Source organism: Uloborus diversus, chromosome 7 (assembly GCF_026930045.1).
Source record: "Uloborus diversus isolate 005 chromosome 7, Udiv.v.3.1, whole genome shotgun sequence".
NCBI lineage: Eukaryota > Metazoa > Arthropoda > Arachnida > Araneae > Uloboridae > Uloborus > Uloborus diversus.
The window spans coordinates 74,498,207-74,525,218 of NC_072737.1; the positions used below are offsets into that span (position 1 = coordinate 74,498,207).

The 27,012-nt window shown below is 31.2% G+C and overlaps 1 protein-coding gene across 3 annotated transcripts in view; it reads right to left on the reverse strand.

The window, feature by feature from the left end:
• The window catches only part of LOC129225648 (calcium-binding protein E63-1-like), a 59,466-nt gene that overhangs the window by 19,193 nt on the left and 13,261 nt on the right, over positions 1–27,012 (reverse strand). The window contains exons 1-2 of one of the 3 annotated variants that reach the window (XM_054860117.1): positions 21,195–21,386; positions 15,307–15,343 (exon numbers count right to left, since the gene is read on the reverse strand). In XM_054860117.1, the coding sequence (XP_054716092.1) occupies positions 15,307–15,343; positions 21,195–21,197 (40 nt within the window). In that variant the 5' untranslated portion in view covers positions 21,198–21,386. Of the gene's footprint in view, positions 1–15,306; positions 15,344–18,646; positions 19,061–21,194; positions 21,387–27,012 lie in introns of those variants that run through there. The other 2 variants (XM_054860116.1, XM_054860118.1) reach the window with 2 other exon arrangements.

Genomic DNA, 27,012 nt, shown 5'->3' on the forward strand with positions numbered 1-27,012 from the left:
AAACTAAGGTCAACATCTTGAGTATTTTCAAACCGTATTTGGTGACTCTCAAAGAAATTCTGTTTTTTCCAAAAAATACATACTAATATTATGAATTGAGATGAATAAACATTTAAAGAAGCAATGTGTTGCTGGTGATGTTGCAAAAATGTGTCAAAATATAATTCATTTTGATTTGTAAAAGAATTCTTCTGGGGTACATTAAGTGTTTTACGTCCGACAGCAAAATGCGCAGTTAATTATGCTGAGCCAATAATTTTAAAGCTACATACATGTATTTTTGAGTACAAAGTAAGATTTTCAATCTCATTGATGTAACCAATTTTCATTTTGTAACAAGTGAATATTTTTTACTAAAATCTAGGTGTCGGACGTAAAAATATTTTTTCGTCCGACACTGTTACATTCCTTTAAACAGCATATGTTTTCAACTGTTTTTTTTTTTTTTTTGCCTTTAATTTCAATGTTAAAGTGAAACATGCATAGAAAACAACTTATTGAATTTACTGTATATATATTTAGGGTTGCTAGGGGGTAAGTAGGACCCCTTTTGAGAAAAGGTGTGTTGAATGAACGTAATATAGTTAATTAAGATCAATTTTGGCAAATTTGCAATAACTATGAGTGTAAAAAGAAATTGGAAAAACTAAATGACTGCATCCATGTAAAGTTGGCTAATGAAGAACTATTATCAACATTCAACCCATATAAATCTTGATGGTTTTCTATCAGGTAAGTTTCACAAATAACTAATCACCAGCTTTTGTAGATGAAATATCAATTCCTACTAAGTCATCATAGCTGTCTTGTACTTCACTAATACAAATATTTCATCAGAGTTGCTTTTGATTTTCAAATTCTCACTGTTATGGAGAGGGGGAACACTTACCCCATGGTATGAGGACCTCTTATAGCGAAATTTTATGGGGTAAGTGGGGCCCCTCCTATAAAACAGTTTTGAATAATATTTTATTCAAAAATTCTGATTGCAGTATGCACTCTAAGTTAAACTGTATATGAATGTTTAATGATCATAAAAAAAAATGCTAACTGGAAACACTTTGAAAAATGCTGCTTAAACTCGCCAAAAAATATTTTTCAGTTTTTTTTTTTTTTGACTTTAAGTTTTCTGACCTAAAAAAAAAAAAAAAAACCCACGTAACCCAAATATATGCAAAATTGATCACTGTGATGAACCATGACATGATCAATGTAAAACAGTATAAAAAACATATGCATATTTCAGTTTTAGGAGGTGACCCATTTACCCCAGTGTCCCACTTCCCCCAATCAACCCTACTTTTGAAATTACTTGGTTAATTTTGTTTCAGTATATGTAAAATATAATTTACATATTTATAACTGTAATCATTGTTATGTATTTACATTTAAGAGCAATAGTTTACTTCTAGTATGAACAATTTACGTCCGACACCGAAAATTTACGTCCGACACTAAGCTAAAAATATTTTTTAAATAGTTTTACTCTCTATAATATCATTTGAAAACTGTAAAATATGCTTCAATCATAAGTATACTTCAGATTTAAGCTGTTTTTAAAATTAAAATGTAAGCAAATTCACAGACTTTTAATAATTTTTAAGTGAACCATCAATTTTACTATTTGTGTGTTTACGTCCGACACCAACTCTAAATTTTTTTAGTTTATACTTTAGGAATCTATTTTGAAAACCTAACATGATTTTTTCTTTAGTGGGATGTAGTAAGTATCTTGTAAATAAATTTAATCATTTTGGAGCAGTTTATATTTGGTAAATGGAATTAAAACTGAGAAATTTTTCTTCATTTTTTACGTCCGACACCATGGAATTTCCCTACACCAAAATCCTTGAGTTTCTCTTTGTTTTCACTTAGTAAACAGTACTTAAGGTAAGTTGAATAAATACCTTTGTGCGTAAAAAGTAAAATAAGAAATAACAACGTCAACTAGCGAAAATTACAGGTTTCGGTGTTGCAAGGAACACCTTTTTCAAGAGAAAAGAAATGAGCTTATGGATGAAAGGACATCCGACAAAAAACATGAGCCAGATAAGCAGGTAGCCCCCCCCCCAAAAAAAAACAGTGAATTAACTATACAACAATGAGAAAACTATAAATCAACAAAGAACCAATAGGAATGCAAACAGTGAGCAACAGCTTTCTCAAAGGTGCGGCACAAGAGAAAGATACAATTCGGTTGGACGAAAATTAAGCACAAAGCTAAAGCAAAACGGACGATGTTAATAATCGTGAACAGCAAGAAAAGAAAAAGAATAAAACGTTAGGTTGATATCCCCTCCTCTTTTCTTTTACACTTTGAACATATGGGAGACGCGCTGCAGTATTAAAGTAAAAAAATCTTAAATTTATTATTTTTTAATATTTTCTTTTCTCGCTGTATATATGTTGCATGATAACAATTAAATAGCACAGCATGATTTATTTTATTTATGTGCTCGACGGGATTCTTTGCACAGCGGCTTAGCTCCCGGATTTACTCAATCAAGAATTAGAGTATATGTATATTTTAAGTTTGTTGATGACTCGAATGCCAAAACAGATTTCACTGATATTATATCACCGGAAGGCATGCTAGAAAGCTTTGTGAAATGTATTTATCGCTTATCAATGCTTATAAATAATGTGTGCTCCTTGGTGCAATAATCACGTTTTCAAAAAGTCAAAATACAACATCAACATCAGGAAAAAAAGAAACGCCCATTGATCAGAGAGCCAGGAAGCAGTGTATGACGTAGAAAGTGTCAACTCATATGTTTCAAGATAATGCAGATGATCAGATAATAAAAACAGACGTCACCTTTTGCAAACACGCCCATTGTTGGCTGCGGGCCGAAACCAAAGAAAAGAATGGTAACGCACGATGATGTCATGAAAGTTTCTCTCGGAAAGCAGCATCGTGATAGGGGAAAAAAAATTAATTTGAATTTTGACATCTTGAATTCAAATTATGTTTTTCGCAATATCGAGTGTGTGTGTGGTGTGTATGTGTGTGTTTATGTGTGTAGGTGTGTGTGTTTGGGTCTGTGTGCAGGCATGAGTGTTTGGATATGTGTGTGTGTGTATGTGTGTTTGTGTGTGCGTATGTGTGTAGGTGTGTGTATGTATGCGTGTGTGTGTAGGCATTGGACGCAACCGGGAGACGGTTTTCGCTAGAGGAGCAGCATCGGGAGGGGCAGGTCGACGGTGGTGCTGCAGAGGGAGGCGGGGGGAAAATAAAATCATAAGACATCAAAATCGTCAAGTGAGAATAATAAGCAATGTGATTAGTCAAAAAAAAAAAAAAAAAAACCGCATTAAGTATCGAAATTGCTCATTCATCTGTACCTGTCTGATTCGCAATCCGACTGCTGGGAAGAGTATCAGTTTATACCGCATTAAATTTCCGTATTCAGCAAGTGATAACCAATAACGGTGTTTGATACTCTATCATGTTCCAAGATGACTGCTCGATAAGATTAACTGTATCACAAGATGGTTTCTTGTTAGAAAGATCTCGTTGGAAAATGTTTTTTTTTCTTTTAAACCCAGCAAGCCCTAGTTGTACAACTTCATAGCAACACTGAGTATCTCTTTTCCATTAAAAAATATAAATTTATAAGTTCATGCTAGCACATGGAGCCATAAGATGGTTTAAAGAAGTACAAAATTACATGAGACTGTTAACTGCTCGTCGTTGCTGTTTATATTCAATAAAGTTTCATGTTTTCAAAATGTATTTCGAGCTATGCTAGGTCAATACTAATGCATATGTTACAATAATTATAGCAAGAGACAAAATATAGAACATTATTATATTAAACCTATCTTGATTATTTATCGTGAATGACAGAAAATAATTTTTTTAAAGAAATCATAAAGTCAAATTTTTATTGTAAACTATAGGCAGGAATCAGCTCATTGTCTGATGATATAACTACAAGATTAATTATAGTATTTCGATTGTTTTTGAATTCACATAATGCAACTTTCAAATCAAAGGATGTTTAAGAGCCATTGTCTGTAAGGATCAGACAGGTTGTGATTGTTGACATTTTTAATTTTCTTTATTTTTGCAAATGTTGTTCCTTATCATGAATTTAATGTTTGTGCAAAATATGAGCTTTGTCTGCCTTACCGTTTTTGGGATATTAAATTTTTAAATTTAGGGGGCGTGGCACATCTTTGCGTGTTTTTCAAATTTGCAGATTTTAAAGTTCTTGTTGCTTTAAGCGCCCCTATAAAGACATGGATTTTTAAATTCTATACTATTATATTCAGGCGGTCTTCTTAGATACTATTACAGCTGTCAAATCGCTGTCACTACAAGGGCGACAACCACAAACTCCGTTTAAAAATGACCGAAAATGAATTTTTTTACTACATTCAATGCCAATTTTCTCAAAGCGCCTTCATGATGACACCAAAGTTTTTACATAAATTCCTAGCTACACTTGCATACATCAAAAATATGGAATAAAATTGGTGTCACTATAAGGGCGCCAGAAGATATTGGAATTTTTATGTGATAAATTTCACAAAAATGCAAAATGTTTAAAACCTAACTACTACTCTCGCCCTCATTAGCAGAGATCTAAAACTAATTTAGTTTGATAACCAACATGTTCGTCTAATATATGAACTAAAAAAAACGGTGTCACTCCTATTACTTTCGAAAATATAATCATTCGAAATTAGTACGTTATGGAGTTATTTAAAAAAACTTTTCTAATTCGAATGGCTTTTTGCACGGCTTGTTTTAAACTTTAATATAAAATTATAAGTAGTGACACCTAAAATAATATGTCTCTAATGCTTTTTATAAAACAAAAGCTTCATAAAAAGCATTAGAAACACAGTAAATCGATATAGGTACAGATGGACGCATTGTGTAATGTGCATTATAAGCTAAAATAGCCGTACTAATATTCATATTTTTTCAACCATACTAATTTTTTATCTTTTATTTATATTAAAAATGCAACTATTTACAACATAATGTCTTAAATAGTTATAAACATAATATATTATATAGCGAGCATTCAGAATCTGAAACATAATTTGAGGATGACGTAGACTAAAACAAAGAAAACATAAAAAATCAAATCACCCAGTTTCAGAAAGACGGTCATCTCTTATTGATGTCTGGTAATATTGCAGCACTAAAGCTTGGGAAAACATGGTATCCCGGAGAAGTAGTAGAAGTTGACCATTTGCTTATCTGAATACAACTAGACCCCTCATAGCAGAGATATGAAACTAATTAACCAACATGTTTGTCTAACATTTGCACTAATAAAATTAGTGTCACTCCTACTACTTTTGGAAACATAATCATTCGAAGCTAGTATGTTGTGGTGTATTTTTTTCACTTATTATTATTTTTTAAAAAAATTATTTTATTTGTTTATTTATGTATTTTGTTAATTTAATCTTATCACACCCAGATAGTGTTTTTGACCATATTTATTTTTAATTTATTAAAAAGAATTAACGTTTAACATAAACAGCTTTGTGCAGTAAGAGCGTCTTTATCTTGAATAGAAAATGCTCGTTTTGATATAGGTACAGGTGGATCTATTGTGCATAATATGTTTAGATTATCATACCAATACTCGCCTTTTTCCGGCGAAATAAATTTATTTATTCCAATCCTTCTTGCCATGCATTTGACCTTTACTTGCAAATGGTCAACTTCTACTATTTCTTCTGGATACCATATTTTAACAAGCTTTAATGCTACAAAATTACCTCATATCAATAACAGTTGACCGTCTTTATGAAACTGGGTGATTTGATTTTTTATCTTTTCTTGTTTTAGTCTACGTCATCCTCAAATTATGTTTCAGATTCTGAATGCTCGCTATATAACACATTATGTTTAAAACTATTTAAGATATTATGTTATAAATAGTTGCATTTTTAAAATAAATAACAGATAAAAAATTAGTATGGTTGAAAAATATGAATATTAGTACGACTATTTTAGCCTATGATGCACATTACACAATACGTTCATCTCTACCTATATCGATTTACTGTGTTTCTGATGCTTTTTATAAAGCTTTTTTTATAAAAAGCATTAGAAACATTATTTTAGGTGTCACTACTGTAATTGTATATTAAAGTTTAAAACAAACCGTGCAAAAAGCCATTCGAATTAGAAAAGTCTTTTTTTAAATAACTCCATAACATAATAATTTCAAATGATCATATTTTCGAATGTAAGAGGAGTGACACCGTTTTTTTAGTTCATATGTTAGACGAACATTTTGGTTATCAATCGTAATTAGTTTCAGATCTCTACTATGAGGGTGAGAGTAGTAGTTAGGTTTTAAACATTTGCATTTTTGTGAAATTAATCACATAAAAGTTCCAATATCTTCTGGCGCAATTATAGTGACACCAATTTTATTACATATTTTTGATGTATGCAAGTGCAGCTAGGAATTTATGTAAAAACGTTGGTGTCATCATGAAGGCGCTTTGAGAAAATTGGCATTGAATGTAGTAAAAAAATTCATTTTCCGTCATTTTTAAACGGAGTTCGTGGCCGTCGCCCTCGTAGTGACACCGATTTGACAGCTGTAATAGTATCTAAGAAGACCATATAATAGTATAGAATTTAAAAATCCAAGTCATTATAGGGGCGCTTAAAGCAACAAGAACTTTAAAATCTGCAAATTTGAAAAACACGCAAAAAAGTGCTACGTCCCCTAAACTTAAAACTTTAATTCCTCAAAAACGGTAAGGCAGACAAAGCTCATATTTTGCACAAACATTACATTCCTGATAAGGAACAACATATGTGAAAATAAGAAAAATTAAAAATGTCAACAATCACAAATGCCGTAAACTGCCTGATTCTTACAGACAGCTCTTAAGCAGCTCTTAAAGTAGGAGGATATACAGCACAACAAAATGCTGAATTCTGCGCCATGTTTTCGCCCATGTTTTGCAAGAAAAACATCTGCGAATCTCCGAAACTATGCAAAACGTCTGCGAGAACACAGCACAGAACTCTGCTGTGTTATGACGCGATGCCGTTCCATGGATATTACGACTTTTAAGACTTCAAGGTATTAGTGTGTAACAAGCATTCAACCTTAACTAATATTATGTTGAAAAGAAAAAAAAAATAAATAAAAATAAAACGCGGGGGTACGTCCACTTTCAGGCCACTCTGTATGTATGTACGTATGAATAAATTTTTTTATATATGGATTGATATTAGCGACCCGGTGTCAAGACATTGATGCTCGCTGCGACCTTCCACAAATTTCCTTCTTTGGAAAAAAAATTCTAATCGGCATGATTGTCAATATTTGGCAACATTATTATCATTCGGAGTAATTTGTGGTAGGATTCGGCAAAATTTATTCAGCAAAATCCTCCTCATTCGGCGAAATTTGGAGTTCCATTGGAGAAAATTTTCATAATTTGGAAAATTTTGGAGCTCTATTCAGAAGATTAAGAATATCCGCCTTCGCAAAAATTTAAGTAAGGGCCGCCCGTGTTGATAAGCAAGTCTCCAGACGATGGATTCGGAGGAGTTTGGCACTAAAAATATTCCCTTTGTTTCGCCCTCAACAAAACGACTCCGTAAGTGAAATTGGAATTCTTTTACTTGCAACGTTTGTTTAACAGCAATTTTAGACTTTTGCAAGCCAAGAGAAAACAAACTCCGAGTTAACTAACTGTTAAGCTGTTACTTTTGAAGAATGGGTTGATGATTTGTTGGAGCAATTGATTGCTCCAAAAAATTTATTGCAACAGCGCCAAAGAGACAAGTCAATCTCTGCCAAAGAGGGATCACCCTCAACTTGGCACATTTTTCCAATAGTTGTGTTTGTCCTGGCGAGAAGTGAGCGGTGAAACTAATGGATCACGGCATGTGTCCCACCCGAAATAGAAACGCAATATTTTCGCTGGTGACTGACTTCAAGCTCGTGCTGAAAGCGAACTTTAGGCATATCAACGTGTGCAAATTTTCTGGATGCTTCTCAAAAATGTATACGCATGTGGTATAAACATTTGACTTCTTACAAAAGTTATTTACCGGAAATATTTTTCTTGTTGTATTTAGTTGACTTTGAATTGTGCAAGACAGAAAGTTATAATATAAAAGGGAACAAAATGCATTTATAATGTGGTACTATATGCATTATGTATTATGGATTCTTTATAATTCTGAGAAGTAAAAAGAAATGTGTTTGGATTTAACATAAGCAGCTATTTGACAAATATAAAATTCGATCGCATATTAGGGGCACTATGAAAGACTTTTGTTTAATGTTTTCAACTTAAAAAGGAAGAAAATATTGCAATTGCCTAAGTGATAAATATTGAAAAAAACTACTTCTTAAGCATAGAATTACAAAAATGAATATTGTAGCTATGCTTACCATAAATGTGTGATCATTAATGGTAAGTAATAACATTTATGTCAAATTTTTCACATAATTTCATTTATGTCAAATTTTTGACATAAATGAAAGTTACTTGCTAAAACACCTTTTAGAAGGGGAATTACTTACCGTTTGTTAACCAATTGTTCCATGGAAGCAAAATGTAAGAACAAGTCTATTAAAATAAATGAATTAATATATAATACAGTATAATTTCGAGTGTCATTCTTCGTTTTTATACGATACGCACCTAATGTTATAGAGAGACAATGAAAAAAAAAAGATATTTCTTTAAAATGGTTTTCTAAATTTCTACATGACTAAAAGTAAAAATGCATGCAAAAAAGCATGTGTGGGATATGTTCGGAAAGCATAATTGGGGGAAAGCATAAAAAAGGGAGGGAACTCCAAATTTGAATTTTCACAAGGTCCGTATTAATGCTTAAAAAACAACAAATCACGTTATAATAAAAAAAATAATCATGACTTCTGTATAAATGTACTCAGAAGCATGTATCGGGACCTATTAAAATGTAATTAAGAGAAAAGAGGATTAGTGTTTCCAACTCTAATGCAGACCATCCGAAAACTTTAAAATTGGAGCTATCCCTTTTTTTGCAGCATACCCTTCAATTTACAAAGCTAAGCCCGTTGAACACATGCACATTAGAATTAGTTGATGTTCGTTTTTAAGGGTTAAGAAACTGCCAAGAGCTTTGTTCATTGGAAAGATTGGAACACTATTATGGAGTAAGACGGCTGCCCGACTCGACGCTTCCGTACAGTGTACTGAAATACATCTCGAGATTTCTTTTATCATTTGATTTTGCTGATGCAATTGTATTATAATACATTGTATCTCCAAAGTATTTATTTGGGATAGTAAAATCTGGTGTTGAATATTTTTTTCTTTTTATAAATTATGTCTATACATTTTGTTTATTGATCTTACATACCAAGTGTTCTATCTAAACTTCAAATTGAAATCATTGAGTTTTCGAATGAAATTTAATTATGTGGAACATTTGGATATGTGTGACTAGAGCTTTCGTTTGTATGCTTTTAATCACCTCAGTTGGTCTCAGTTTGGAACAATTACAGCTTCTTATAATTCATCTCTTCGAAATCTGATGTTTTCAACACTTTCTTTAATCAGCATCATGTTTCTTTGTTCAATAATTGCTTGCGTACATAGATTTTGAAAATTTAACTTCCATTGAATGTTTACATTTAGTTCATGTATGCCGTCGAATCTCTTTTTAACAAAAACTGATTGCGCAAATATTCCGTTGTAATGAAGTATCCTAAATTATATTGACATAGAGTTACAGTAATTCCGGCAAAATGAAATTTTACTATGGCTAAATGATTTCTCCAGTCGCATCAACTTCGTTCAAGTGGGATTCGTCTAAAATAATGTTCGTATTAAAAGAAACTGAACTGTATTTACGCTATTCTTATTAGCGTTCTAATTTCAATTTATACTGCCCCAAATTTGCATTAAATTAAAGATGTTCCCTACATATAAAAAAATAGAATGTTTCGCACACGTTCGGAAAGCAACCTAGCCTATTTATGTTAATATTATTTCAAACAAAAAGATGCTTGTAAGAAACCAGAATTTCACGTAATTCCTGAATAGTAATGTTAACTGAATTAATTTTTGCATTTGCTGATGTTTCTAAATTTTATATTGCACGCTAAACGAGTAGTTGCTGAGTTTCGGAGAACTTACTTTGGGTATTCATAAAAGTCTCCTTAATATTGAAGAATTAAAATTGTGAGCATTGTATTCAGAAACTGATTACAATGCATGCTGCGTATTAAAAACAATAAGATTTTGTTACGGAAATAGAAAGTGTATTTTTGTATTAATCTTGAATCAAGATTTTAAACGTATTCAAAATATTAATTCTGAAAGAATATCATTAGCTTCCACCAATTTATGTTTCTGCTTGTGTCACTCCGAGGAAGAAACTTTTCACTCGAGTCAAAATGTTTTCTAAAAGAAAACTATTGGAAGTCAACATTAAGATTTTCAAAAAAATGATTTTTTCATAAAAAAAGATTCTGTCTTACCCATTCCTTACATATTGCATGTACCTGCCAACTCGGTTGAGGTATTTTCCCACTAATTGCTGAAAGCTGGCAAAATTGTTGAGGATATTTATAGAAACTTACGCTCTTTAAATATCACTCTAAAATGCCGGCGAATAATTTGAATTATGTAATGAACCGACCGGAAGCTTTTGCGTCTACTTATTGCAGTTGTGGTTAAAGATTTTTTCTTCAGAATTTCATATATCAGAAGACTACATGTATATTAATAGATTGTTTTAACTATCCAATGTTAACCAGTAAGAGAACCAAAATATTAGCGATATCAGCTCATTTTCCTATGTTTATTTTATTTCAAATGATAGCATTTAATAAATTAATTTATGTCAAGATTAATAATAAGGTTCTGAAAGTATTAAAAATTTATATGGTTGCCAGTGGATGTGAATTTACGTTTTCTAACGTTAAGCGGAAATAAACTAAGATCAAGAAACTGAAAAAAAAAAAAAAAAACATCGACTTGCACTTGAAATGTTCGTTACATACTCTTGTTTCAGGATTAGGAGGAGCTGCTTAAATTCCGGAATAGGGCTTAATTTATAACAAAAGAAACTTAATATTCAAAAATTCGTAAAAAATTATTAAAAAAAAAAAAAAAAACACAACTGCAAGAGCTCCCATGCGAATCAAGTCATGCTCTAGAACTTATGTATGCCATTTTCATTGCAACATTTACACATTGATTTCTTCAATCAGCAACGGTAGGTTTTGAAGCAGTAGAATGTGGTGTGAAGTTAAAAAGTTAAATTTACGTTTTTTCAAAATGAACAAATTGAAATTTAAATTGAAAATCCCAGTAGGGGAAGTGTTGTACCTTGGGACGTTGCTAATTTCTAAGAATCTATTTTTAGCAGCCATGTTTTTGTAATTTCTAATAGTAACCTTCACCACTAAATGGTGTCATAGTAAAAATCAGCATCAAATGAGTGGAATTGACGATACTGGGGGAGAAAGAAAATATTATTACTCCAAAGTAAATATTGTCTTCATTTTATTTAATTTTCTGTCTTTGTATTTGTAAATTTAATCAAATGAATTTTATTTTGTTATAAAAGAGAAGTACTTTAAATATTTTGCGTATGAGAAAATAATTATAGTTCATCCAGATTGACCATTATTTTGGTTTTTCTTAAACCACGTGGTGATTGTACCTTGGGACAGCCAAACATTTTGTACCTTTAGACACGTTCCAAGGTACAACATATGAATGGTTCTTAATAATTTAGATATATTTAAGAATATGAAACAATGTTCTAATCTCATGCCGTCTTTTCAACACATTTAATGTTAGATAATATTCATTATTTATAATTGATTATTCATGATTTAATGAAAAAAATATTTTTTCTTTTTGTTTTCTGGTGCAAAATTGGTTCAAGTATATGACTCTTTCCTGAATCCTGAAGACTTTCCCATAGTACAACAGGATGTGTCCCAAGGTACAATAGGATGTTGTACCTTGAGACAGCTTGGAACTTTTACTTTAAATGGCTGGCAATATTTTATTTTCAAACTGCCTGAATTAAAAAAAATATATTGCATAGAAGTATGTTGGGCTATTTTAATGTGACTTTTAGATTTTAAGTTTAATTCAAATAATTGACGTTAAAAATTAAAATATGAAAAGTGTCCCAAGGTACAACACACTCCCCTACACTAAACAAAGAGCAACATATGTTATAAGAGAACTTGAATTGAAGTGTTATTTTTAATTTTTGGCAGTAAATTTGTATTTTAAACAAAAGTGGTAATTTATCATTTTAATCCTGGGGTAGTGTGGCAGAATATTTTTTCAATGAAAAAATTTCTATATGTTTAATCATAATATTTTTCTTTGAAAAAAAAAAAAGACTGACTTTATAAAAAGGAACGAATAAGAATTAAATGCATTAATGAATGATGAAATAAATGTATGAATAAATGAACGAATGATAACACAATAAGTGAAATTAAATAAATAAATGAATATTTAAGAAATTATTAACAAATGAATATTTATAAATCGATGATCATGCATGTGAATTTATAAATGGAAGAATAAATGAGTGAATGATGATTAAATAAGCGAGTAATAAATAAATGAATATTTAAGATTTTATTAACAAATGAATAAATGAATGATTATGTGAGTTAGTTTTAATCAGGGGGTGAGTAAATAAATGAAATAAACTATTCGACTTCGTCCCGTATGCACTTGTCAAATTACACTACACAGTAAAAATCAAAACATGCTTAATATTCAATAAATAAGTAGTGCATTGAACATAAGTGAGTCATAATTAATATTTGAAATTGGGATAATAAGAACTTTTTCAGTTTGAAAAAACAAAATCATTTTTGATTACCCACACAGTGTTACAATACCATTATCAAATTTTGAAAATGACTTGCCTTGCTTTCAGAGGTAACGTTTTTTGACTGGAATCAGCAACATGTTCATTGACATAGTTAAAATACTGAACGATAGGCGATGCTCAACCAGAAAAAAATATATTACCATTTTATTTCAACCTGCTATTTCATTTAACACCACATTCCCCTAATAAACATGAAAATTCAAAATTGAAATTTTATTCAATCATTTTTGATTTCCTATGCAGTTACAATACCAGTATCAAATTTTGAAAATGGCTTGTCTTGCTTTCCAGAGGTAAGGTTTTTTGACTGAAATCAGCAACATGTTCATTGACATAGTTAAAATATTGAACGATAGGCGGCACTCAACCAGAATTAAATATATTACCATTTTATTTTAACCCGCTATTTCATTTTACACCAGATTCCCCTAATAAACATGAAAGTTAAGATTTAAATTTTACTGAAACAATGTTAAGTATTTATTTCTAAAAAAATTACAGAATGAAAAAAAAATGTTTTTTATTGCCATGAGTCCGTATTTTAATTTACAGTCCTCGCTTAACAGGATGACCACATGGACAGGATCGTCGAGGATTTTGTGGCTAAAGGAGTGTTGTGATCTGATAAGAAAACATTTTAACCGATTAATAACATCCATGTCCTTACTGGGATTCAAACACACGATCATGGTGCGGGATTACTATTGGGGGCAAGGGTTATAATATTAGATTTATACTGAATATTTGTTAATCAGGAACTTAATGACAGAAAAATTTTCTCGTCGAAATTTGTAAACAAACAATTTGGACAGTAAATCTACAGATAAGCGAATTATAGACTTTTAAACAAATAATATTTCTTCGTCTCGTGTAATCTCAGTTAAAAATGTAAAATTTTAGCATCAACTTGTCTTCTTACTGCAAAACTTATAAATATTCGTATCATAAAATTTGAAATTAGAGTGCTATTAAGACAATAAGAAATTAAAAGCTAATCGACTTCCAAGGAACAGAAAAAATATCATACATTTAGTTTCGAACGCAAGTACTATAAATTAGCAGCAACACATATAAAATAATAATAATAAGGGATATTTCGTTTGGAAAGACGAAAGTTATATATCTTCCCATAATCTGAAGTACTTATTGAAACATCAAATGAAATTATTTTGTGTGAAAATTCTTTCATTATAGCAAAAGTGAAAATAAAAATTATTTTATGATTCACGAAAGCAAATAAATTTTCTTAAAACTGGAACAAACGTTCAAACAAGCAATACTATATAGTGATGTGTACAGATTAAACGGCAATCGAGGTAGATAAGAAATAGATTAGTGGAACAACAAAGCACTTGGCTGAAACACGATCAAGCTTCAAAATACTGAACAGGTGATAAAAAGTTTGTTTTTCCGATTTCGGACTGAAGTTTTGTTTTCAGACAAAATTGACACTATTTTTTTTGGCTACATTTTGGCTTTTTTTTTTTTAATGTAATAAGTAGTGTGTTATGAAAATAGTTTTTTTTTTGTCAGATTTTAACTCAATGCCTGCTGTTGAAAAAATTGGCAAACAAATTTCTACTCAATATTTGTTTTGGGGATGGAAACTGGAAAACAAGCTCTAAATTTACGTAAGAAGATTTTCGGTTAAAACATACATCCTCAAAGCAATACCTCTTGATCATTCGCGATGGGCGCAGGTTTGAAAAATAAAACGTTGAAAAAATATCCAATGCGCTCAAAACTGAGAGTGCTAAATTTAACAAAATTATTTTCAGAACCTTCAAAATTTATTCATGGAACTGATTAAAATACGTATTTTAATTGATGAGAAATTTTTATGAAGTATTTTTCATCGCAACTTTTGACGTTATAGCAAAGATAATTATCGTATGATCTATCATTCGTTTTTGATATTTTTGTTTGTTGCTGTTTTTCACAAACCTCTACATTTTTTTTTCAAAGAATGAAAACGCTTTCGCGTTTTACCAGGTTAAGTGATACGTTACTCAGGTGATAAGCCGGAATAATTGAACCTTGAAAATAATTATAGTTTTGAAAATACTAATTGTACCAAAGCCCTTGTCTGTAACCTCCAGTTTCCAGTTTTGTTTTATATTTGGTATACTTTATACTTATTTTGAATATATACTTCTTTTAACTATAAATACATCTATATCTAATTCTTCGCATTCGTAAAATGAATGAACTGACATGTTTTTTATCAGTAAGAAGAATAGGAGTTCAGTTATTAAAAAAAGAAAACTTTTTACACCACAAATATAGAAAATAAGCTTGATGTGTTCATAAATAAATAAAGGTAAAATTGTTTTGCTATGCTTTAAACATGCTATAACTTTAGTAGAGAAAATATTTTGACTATAAAAACTGCATATAGAGAGCAACATTTTGCTTAAAAGTCTTACCTTTAACTTGTGACTCTGACAATCCTTTTTGAGCCTCCTGAAATATAAGTAAAAAAGTAAATTATAAGAAATACGAATTATAACTACTTTGCAAATATACATATTCATTCTCAAATTTCTACAGGGTATTCTACATGTATATTTTAAGACCGAAACATCGTTATGGCCTGTAGTTAGGAAGCCATAACAAAGTTTAGTTCTTCGTTATTTTATCTTAAGAATCAAATTTCTGCCCACTGAGATAAGCCGAAAATCCAGAGGGGTGTTATGGGGATCATTTTAAGTAACCAAAGATAGCTTAAAGTCGCGCTTTAGGGACTTTAAATTCGAAAAAATTTCTCTAGTGTCCTATTTGCTAATATTAGAATTACGATCTCCTGAAAAATCAGAAGCTATATCTGTCCTCGATTTCTGTACCGATAAGCTGCAAATATTACCAAAAAAGAAAAAAAAAAAGACATTATCTGATCTTTTATGCGTTTTTTTTTTATCCTTGCAGGGAAGAAACTTTTTTCTTTTTCCTCTATTCTCTTAGGTGTTGCATTGATGTAAAACATTTTCTTTTATAACAATTCAGAAACTTAATTGCTCTTTAAAAAAGCTTTTTATACGGTATTTTTAATGATTTGAAACTGTAGGGGATACCAGATCTTGTTGATATAGGGTTCAGTTAATGCGATTACTTTAGGCTTGGCCTTGACGACGTCACAAATGATGCACTTTGCCGCATCTTTCTACCACATTTCCACGTAATGATACTCAAAAAGCGAATTAAATATTGCGCTCTACGCTTGCTATCACCATATCGTTGCCAATACACGTGAGTAAAGATGTGAATTAAATATTTTGCACTGTAAATGGCAACACTGAATGACATTTCATCCTTTCTGATGTCCTCGGCAGAAGCCGTAAACAATAAAAGCGCTCCGATTAAAGTATTTTTTTTTATAAAAATATTAAACTTAAACAAATTATTTAAAAAATGGTCAGATCCTACGTTTTAAAGCATGCTCTTTCAGAAAGAAAGACTTTTAAAATTTTGGAAACGATCCCATTCCAACATTGTTGCTATTAAATTCAAAACGCGTTTCTTCAAATGTCTCAAAAACTCATTTCTGCAGATCAGATACCGTTGTTTATCTACCCGCGGTAGTACACAACTCCTTACTGTTGAGAGTATTACAATGCTTAAAATGGCTGTGGATCGAAAATACATTTATTAGCACTAACAATGACAATATATGAAAAACTTAAGAACCAAAGCAGAGTGAGCACAGAGACTTTATAGTTTAGTTCAGGATTAGTTAATTAACCAATAAAGATGCATGCAATTTAATCCAACTAATAAAAGCTAAATAAATAAATAGCCAAAAGAAAAGGATTAACTCAAGAAAATTTAGGACCTGTGAGTGAGTTTTAATGAAGCTTTTACCAATTGCAAAACTATATTTTACTCAGCTTGCTTTAACCAATTGTAGTGTGATTATAGATATTTCAACACTTACTATATAAATGTATGCACTGCGTCAAAAAATGCAATGAAACGAGCTAATGTGTGCCTCACATGACTTCCTTTTACTAAAATTTAAAGTCATTTTCCCATTATTGGTAATTTTAATGTGATTCCATAGTTTACTCTCTAAATATCACTAACAGTGATCAAATTGAAACCAGATTAAAAAAAAGAAAAAAATCGTCAAATTTGTCGCCAAGTTGACGACAAAACTTGGCGACCATAAGACTGGCAATATATCGCTAAGTGTCCGCCAAATTGTAACACCACTTGAGTTTACATCGAAATTAACAATGATCCCCCCCCCAAAGGGGCAAAAGACCCCTTTAGAAACACCCGAATGCAACCAAAAGCGGAGGTGCACAACTAGATCCCACTAGGAGTCTAATGAACTAAATTTCAACTTTCTAGGACATACCGTTCTTGTGAGTTATGCGACGAGTGCGTATGCGACATACATACGCATATACATACATACAGACGTCACGAGAAAACCCGTTGTGATTAACTCGGGAATCGTCAAAATGGATATTTCGCGTGTCTATACGTTCTTAGGCACTTATTCACGTGTGGTCGAGTCAACATTCATTCGGTTGTGAGCAAAATAGAAATTAAGGTCGATTTTTGAGTGATTTTTTTTTTTTTTTGCGAATACAATACTTCCTATTTTGTAAAAGGAAGTAAAAATGCACAATAAAATATTCAAATAAATAACAAGGAGTAAAGTAATATTTACAATGACAATAAAGAAATTTACACCACATACGAAACATTATTAAGGAAACGTAAAATGGTCTCAGAAGTTTGAAAGTAATAACATAAATATCTGGTTGACATTTTCTGAAAATAGTTCTGGATAAATGTGATGGAAAACAATGCTTATATATTCTATTGTTTTATTGCTTAGGTGTTTGTAGTAACAGTACAGCAAAGGAAATTATCATGTTTTATTGTTTAAAGATAAAATAATAAACCTGCGGTATATAAAAGTGGATTTATAGTTTAATTAACTGCGAAATTTATGGTTTGTTTTTCTTTGAAAGCCATTTCACTTTGATATTTTTTTTGTTAAAAATTGATTAGGCATGCAATTGTAACAAAGCGTTTACATGAGTAAAGACATGCCAGCATAACATTTAATTCTGATTTTGTGGCATTTTTCATCTGACGCTATTACTGTTATTTTTATATAAGCGTTGGAACATTCATTTCATGAAAAGCGACATAATTACGTTTGTACGGAAACAAAAATAATAAATTAAAGCTACTACTGCACATATTGCAAAAAAAAGTTGCATACACTCACATTCTACTTGGATGAAGAAAATACTAGTATCAGCAGGAATGGAGGCATGGGGTGTGGTATGTAAAACTAAAGGTACTTTAGCAACTGGCAAACTCATTAATTCGTCAACGTGCCAGAAGTTTGAAACGTTTTGCATACATGAATTAAGTCAGAATCGGAGAAAATATTTCACCATTATTAACAATTTGCATCTTAATAACAGAAGTAGCTATGCAAATTTTCATAATAAACTCAACATTTTAAACTTGAAAAACAAGAAGACTTCTAAAAATGCTAATAAGGTTCAAATGACTACATAACTTAATGTTATTTATTAGTACTTTAAATGCAAAAATGACATGCAAAAATTTATAATGCACATAATATTTTTAACAAAAACAGTAAGAAAATCACTGATAAATGAAAAATTTCTAATGACTAGAGTTAAAATTTTTCTACCAGCAATTTGAATCTTAAAATACATTTTCATAGCTAATTTTGTTTTAAATATTAAAAAAGGAAATGAATTACAAAGAACAAACCTTCCTAATTGGAGCAGTAGATTCGCCATCCACATGTTCAGTTTTTAACGTCACAGCTCCGATTTTTTCTACAGAACCACTCATTATGTTTCAAATTGAAATAGCGGAACTAATATCACTTCCAACTATTTGATACGCACAGAATTTGTACTCCAAATCAACTCGTTTAAGTTTATACTGATTGAAACGTAAAAATTATTTCATCATTGCTGAATCACCAATCTTTTCATTTACCGCTGTTTATGCACAAAACAATGAAAAAAATTCAAATGTATGCAAAAGTTGAACTGATTGAAAAGTCACATTTTTTGCGCTGAGTCTTAACCTCGCCCCACCAACACGAGGCACAAAATGACTGCTCAGCGGTATGAGACCCACAGAACAGCTAACGATCACGGAAATGTAAGTATCACAGTTTCTTTGTCGGCCAGAGAAAGGCTTTCCCTTCGACATGAACAGGAATAGAAAAAGTATTTGGCAGAAGCAGTCAGTGTTCACGAGTGCGAGAATAAGCTTATGAGTTTTGATTCAGAATGGAAGCAGGTGCCGAAGAATCTTGAAATTCAAAACTCTCCGCCAACTTCGAATACATCTTCTTGTCATTTATTTGGAAAGGATTACTAGTTTGCATTCGAAGCGTGACATGGCAAACGCAGACATTCGTTCCGGGATATGACAGGCTAGATTGGCTTTAAATCGTATTTTTGAGGATGATCTATTGAAGACATTAAAGCATATGATGCATTTGAAAGAGGTTGAAATTAACAAGCGGCGAGCAAAAAAGAATCAAAAAGGTTGTTGAAAAGATTTAAAAAAAAAAAAAAATAATTGTGTTATGAAGATGTAGTTGTGAAACAGAAAATATAAATTCTTATAAATTTGCAGCAGAAATTAGGAAAATGAAAACAGTAGTTTTTTTTTTGTAAAATCATTAGTTTCAATCGGTTTTGCTAAGTATTTTTTAAAGTTATTAATGAAAGAAAAAAGTCTTATTAATCTCGATTTTTAATTATTACTAAATAAAAAAAGGCTTATTATTTTCGTTGAAACCTTTTTTAGTGTGTTGTCGCATAGTTGTAAGCATCAACGCACCAAATTTCACATGATGTTTGAATACCAGCAAATGGTGGTTCATTGGGAAAGTGAAGATGAAATTTAGTGGCAGGAGAAAATAAAATTTTAAATCGCACTTTTGATTTCATTTTCTAAGTATTCTAAACTTCAAATAAAAAAAATCCGTGAAATAAAGAACTTTTTAAATTTTTTAATTTGATGATCAAAACAAATAAAAGCATTTCAAATTCATTGTAATAAGTTTTCCACTGCAAAAAGTTCAGAATTTTCAAGATGAATAATAAATCTAGCAATCAATTAATATATTTTTTACTCTTTTAGGCAGCTTTAATGCAATAATAGAAGGAAAAACACTTTAAGTCATATGTTGGTAGCCTAAGTTGGTAGATAAATAACTACTTTTAATTAACTTTATTACGAATCAGAGTATAATGCATAATATTGTTTTATTAAAGTACTAATGAGCATCCAAAACTAGTTAAATCTATGTCTTAAGTAAAATAATCATCTTGCTTTAAAAATAAAATCCACTTTTCTCAAACATGATAACACCAACATTGTTTCATGTGATATTCAAGTTCTTATTTGTAAAAAAAAAAAAAAAAGATCTTAAAATATTTTTCTTAGTTAATGCAGTACTGCCTGCCCCGAACTCCTAAGTCTCTAAAATGGTTAATATATTCAAAGCCTTATTTATAAAATGTTTCAAGGACAAAATGTTACACGAAATGTAAAACTTTTCTTGTTGTAAACATGTTTTACTACTAACTTGAACTGTTTTATTCTAAGTTAGTTGATAAATAACCACGGCGAATGCAGAAACGATGCATTTCCAAATCAAAAAATTATGAATTATTGCAAACTTGGAAAAAAAAAAAGAGCAAATACACACATAAAAAAATTAAGTAAAAATGAAAAATAAGTAAATAAATAAATTGGAATAAATAAATAAATATAGATGAAAATAAAAACATTTTTGAATTCAGTTTTACGGATGAAGAATATAATTCACCATATGTCGAGTAAAACCATCTACGAAAATACTGCTTTTTAGGTAACGTACTGTCAGTATTTGAAAAATTTAGCAGTTTTTAGTATTAGAAGGTTGAAACTTAAGTTCAAGCCACGCGCCGTTAAACTATGTAAACGTTCATTTATTGCTTTTTGAAACAACAGCAGAATGAACCAAAAGAAGTTTTGACCTTTTGATTTTGCATATGAGGTTGTTTGACGTGAAACTAACAGGAAAATATTTCTGCTGCTTTCGTATTTCTGAATCCCAAACCAAAAGCAATATTATCTTTTCTTTCAAATTAGGCTTTCATTGTAAAATATCATAATGAAAGAATTTTACTATACCAGAAAGGTATGGCGAATTTGCAAAATTTTTGATCGTAACATTATTTCCTAAATGGAAGAAACAATATTAATATTGAAATGAAAAACAGATTTTAATATCAAATAGAATAAATACCATTTTTGTTCAGCGTGTAAACCACAACAGGAGCATCACCAACAACTCATTGCGAAATTCACCAAATAGCATCATGAAAACCACAGAGACACAAACACATAGATCCAAGTCTTGTTTTCGACTAGGATGTACTGAGGAGCTGTAGCTGTCGTGACGGAATGACAACTTTTGAGGGGAGAAGAAGAAGAAAGACAAAATAATATTCTTTACTCTTCATTCCTTCTGAACGACCCACTGGCAAGTGGTCCTTCCATTTAATTATAGCTTTCTCGCTCTCCAGAGAAAAACTCAAAATAGCGAGTCTTATTTTTTTTGCAAACATTAAAAATGGAACGCAGAGTAGGGATTCGAAAGAATGAATGGGGACCTGAATTTATTATTCTTGGTGGAGATTCAGATTATTCTTACCTCAGATAATCCTGACTTATGCTTCTCCGACAGGATTGTCTTCTTTGTAAGTGTCTTTGTAAGTGTCTGTTTACTGATCAATGCAAGAGACATTTAGATTATTTCCCCCCCTCTACTACCTTGCCAATGTCAGGAAGCAAATGAACTTTATCGTTTGACAAACTAATTCAGTTCATTTTGCCTTGGCTTGGAGCTAGCATTGTTCACTTGGTGATTGGTAGGTAGTTGGTAGCTATAGATAGATATATTATGAAAGATACGAGCAACGGAAGTTCATTTTATTCAAGAGAATATGATGAACTTATAAGAAATACCAGACGTAAAAGATAATTTTTACCTCAGATGCTTCTGACTTATGCTTCTCTGCAGAAATTTTTTTGAAAGGCGTCTGTTTATTGATCAATGAAAGAGAATAATCGTTTAATCAAGTAATCATTAAGATTATTTTCTTCCATCTTCTACCTTGGCAACGTCAGGAAGCAAATGAACTTTGTTTTTGTACAACAGAGTAGTTTATTGATTTAATTTTGCCTTGGCTTGGAGGTCTTTGTTCACTTTGTGATAGGTATATATATATATATATATATATATATATATATATATATATATATATATATATATATATATATATATATATATATATATATATATATATATAGAGAGAGAGAGAGAGAGAGATAGTTTTTAAATGACGAGAACTACAAAATTCATTTTGTTCAAGATGATAAAAAAAGAGATACCTAAATGTATTTTAGGATTAGCCGTAACTCAGATGCTTTTGACTTATGCTTCTCTGACAGGAAAATTCTGCGAAAGTGTCTGTGTACTGATCAAGGCGAGGCATTACTTTCCTCGTCTACCTCGGCAATGTCAGGAAGCAAATCGACTTTATTTCTGAGCAACAAATATTGTTTATAGATTTTACTTTGCACTGGTTTGGAGTTACCTTTATTCACTTTGGGAATGGTAGATCGAGGGTCATGTGATTCTTTATGTGGCGAATGGACACAAGGAAAGTAGCAATGCGTTGCTTACCTAAGGTCCTTAAATATTGCGGGTACAGTTAGTATGAATGATTATTTCTTAAATCGTAACAAATTCAAGAATTTCTTAGGAAAAAAAAGAGAAAAAAAAAAGTTTAGAACACGTTTTTTATTTTTTCCTTTAAAATGAATGGGTTTTTCAAAACGTTACAATTGCCTAATGGCATCTTTAATTTCTTTTCTCAACCCCTAATGTCATTAAAGATGGTCTGTTCACGGTTTTATGACTGCAGATTCAGAAAATTTCCCGGGGAAGACTTCCGAACCTTCTTTTTGTCCCGAACGTGACTAAAGATTGCTTTAAAATGTATTTTGAAAGTTCAATTTCGAAAATATTTCAAGGGCGAACCCCCGTAATCCCCTATTTCTCCTCAAATAATACATTTACGACTTAGTTCGTGCTGCAAATTCTTATTCTTCGCATATTTATCACTGTTCTTCCGATTTGTATGCTTGTATTTCTATTTGTGTGATATATCTAAATGGTAAATTAACACGAGTGAAAAAAAAAAAAAAAGAAAAAAACAGAAAAAAGCAGATTTTATACTAATAAAACTAAATATCAGCAATAAGTTTTGGCCGGACTCAATGTCATTAAACAAAATCTTGTGTTTTTTTTCTGCTTTGAAAATGTTTATACGAGTTAAATTTTTATGAATAAAAAATGTGAGTAGTTTAAAATGTTCTTAAAATTAAAGCACAGGCCATTTCTTAGATCAGTTTGAAACCAATAGAGAATATGGGGCAGAGACAACTGCTCATGCCAGGGCCGATGCTTTTCCCTAATTCCTCACTGAATGCTACAGGCAATTGTACAATGAGGTGTAAAATAAATAAACAAAGTACTAGACAGCAAAAAATGGTTATTGTAAATTTAAATAAATTTAATGTTGCTGTACATTTTATTAATCGCTCTTGATTTTAAACACCATGATATATGAATTAAATCGTATTTTTTTACACATTTATATACGGTCTATAATTATCGGAGACCCTTGAGGAAGGAACGTTTAAGCCGGGTCTCATGCGCATAATGGTTAATCAGGCTGTGCTTTTATCATTTACTTTTGTCTTGAGATGCAATTCAAAGTGTAATTATGTAAGGCAACAGAAAAAAAAGACAGCAGCGCAGGTTTTGAATTTTTTTACTGTCTATTTAACCCTATTTATCTTTGATTTCAAAACGCACAGATATAAGGCTGTAACAAAGCTATTTATAAACCTCTGTGGCTCCTTCTCCCTTGTTATCAGGTCTTGACATAACGGCTTGTGCGACTTAAACGAACAACTCAATCTTGCTTTCGAAACACATTATGTGCTAAGCAGACCGTTTAAAACCACCAAACCTAAGCAGTGAGACATCCTCTTAGATACAATTTAAAATAGAAAACCTAAATTTCTTAAGAAGACATAATTAATTATGTTCTGTTAGATTCCTGTAAAGCGTTTCCTAACTCTATCTTTCACTTTTTTTTCTGTCTGGAATCGTGAATCAATGACAACCACACCCATTTGTTCCTCAACCTTTTATTTGGTAAGCTCAACGATAATGTTGAAAGTAGCATTCTAAACTATTTTGAAGTAGTTTGTTTTTGCGTGTAAGCAGGCTGCTATCTTACTCTGATTTTATTAATACAAACGAGATAAAATGCAAAAAGGCTTCTTAAAAAATAAAAGAGTTATTAAATTTTAGTACAGTTCAAAAAAATATCTATATTTTGCCTCCCCCCCACTCTGTTTAAATTGTTAAATGTGTTTTTGGCACATTTAACATTTAAAAGTTCGCTAAAAAAATCCTTTTTTTCATCATTAGCATTAGCAAACAAAAAACTTTGCATACTCATGCTTATATGGCTGAAATCCATGGGAATTATCAAGTTCCAGACCACCAATATATATTTAACTGTTCAATACTTAACCAAGCCAAAATTGACTTGTACTTGGAGCATAAACGAAAATTTCAGCTAAATCTGATTTGGACATTTTTCGAAAATACCAAGCTTCCTTTTCTTCGTATAAGAACGGGAAAAGAGTTTACAATGGCTGTCTAAGAGAAGTACATTTTATAATTCTATCACACGCCCGGCAAGAATGGAGTTTTTTTCGATAGAAGAAGAAGAATAAAAAAGTGGATGAAAAAGATGTATAAATAAATAAACTTAAATATTTTTTGAAACTTTTAAGACCATGAGACACATACGTTGGCTCCCAAAAGTGTTTGTACACCTACAACTTTCAAAGAAATAGGATCCTATCCATTGGTTAGAATAATTATTTCGGAATATGTATTTAATTATGAGATCTGGGATCAATTTTCAGCAAATCTACATAAATTTCTTTTTAAAAATATTAAAACTTATTTTTTTAAAAATCAAAAACCAAAAAGTGCTGGAAATTTTATGTCACAAAAGTCTTAGTACACTTTAACAAATGTCTATATATTATTGAACAATCTAACTTTTTATTAAGTTATTATTCAGTAGAATATCATGTAGTATCAACAACACCTTTTAAACGTCTGGGAATAAATTTCATTCTTTTTCTTTCTTTTTTTTTTTTTTTGCGTAATTTCTGAGTAAGTGTTCAAACACACTTCGAGTCTTACTGTTTCTAGCTCTATTTTCGTTTCACAGCCGTATTTTCGTAATCGAGCCTCCATATATCTCTAAATATGTTACATTATGTTCAAATCTTGAGATTAAAGAAGTACGAGGCGTATTTTTAAAGTAAGTTCCGTTTTGACATAAAAAAAGAACGAGTACAGATAGAGCAAAGAAATTTATTGCACAAAAATCTACCATCCTTACGCTATTTTTTGACATTGCTCCCGTGATTTTCCAAACATTTGTCATAGCGTGGTACAGGCTTTTGTATACCTATTCATAGAAAATTGCCGCCTGTGTAATCAGCCATGGGATAACATGTTCTCTGAGCTCATTATTGCTGTTGTGCCACAGACCACCTTTGAAAGACTTTAGATGCCGAAACAAATGAAAGATGCTGCGAGCGAGGTGAGGGCAGACCAGAGGATGTTCAAAAACGCCCCAGCCAAAGCCCTGTAAGAGTCCTCATGGTTGACTAAACGGGCGGTAACTTTGTACGAATGGGTATACAAAAACCTGTACCACGCTATGACAAATGCTTGGAAAATCACGGGAGCAATGTCGAAAAATAGCGTAAGGGTGGTAGATTTTTGTGCACTAAATTACTTAGCTCTATCTGTACTCGTTCCTTTTTTATATAAAAACGGAACTTACTTTAAAAACACGCCTCGTATTTTCTAAACTTCAGGACAATTTTTGAGGCACCAGACGCAAATGTTGAAAACCGTGTGCTCCTTATCGTTACCTTGATAAAAAACAAAGTTGTTTCCGATAACCAAATTTTGGCTAAAAGTTAAAAATTGGTTTTTAAAATATTTAAATGAACAGCATGATTCATTATTTCATCTAAAAATTCTAAATTACCAAGTTCTGATGCTGATATGCACCCTCACACAAGAACACTTTCACCGTCCTGGTTAACTGGTCCAACTAAGTTCTTAAGATTAAGCTCCTAATTTTTTCTTCTATTTACAATAATACAACAATTTAACCGAAAATGTTGAATTCATTTTTATTCGTTAGTAAGACGTTAATCCAAAACGTTTTGAACTTATTTATCAATACATTTTGCGACGAAAAGCGTAAGCTTTCTGTTTTTTGCACGGATAAGAAAATTTCTACGGGAAGAGGTCCCATTTAATCCAGCTAATCAGAGAATTTGGCGAACAATTCTAGGTGAAAATTAAATGTAAACATTTTCATTTAACTTTGCAGAAACTTTTACCGCACTCAAATGTGTATTTTTCATAAATTTTTTAACTGTAAATCTCCGATTAACGCTTTGTCAACTTTGCCGGTTGACCTTTTCTTACCTTGTTTTCGGAATAAATTAACTTATGTAGAGACATTTCAAGCCAATTTACCTCTACTGTGAGGAAAAAAATTCAAATTTCGAATGGTGTTTGTGGTTTTTTACGAATACCAGCCATTTTGAAGTAATAGGCACAATATTAAGGAATAAATAAACAAAAAATTAAAGCCAAATGATTTTTAAGGGTCAACACAAAGGAAAAATAATGAAGAAACGACATATGATAATTTTAATCATGAATTCATTCGAACACTTTTGGTGGCCACTGTACATGTATCTCTCGAAGTTCATCATTAAGCGATCATAATACGTATTTACAACATAACATTAAAGCACTAAGACATTGAAATAAAGTTGTGAAACAAGTATCTGTAACCAGGGCTTAATTTCTACCAAAGGAAGTGAAGGAGCCCTATATTCCCCGAAATTTATTTTTAAGAGTAAACAACCGG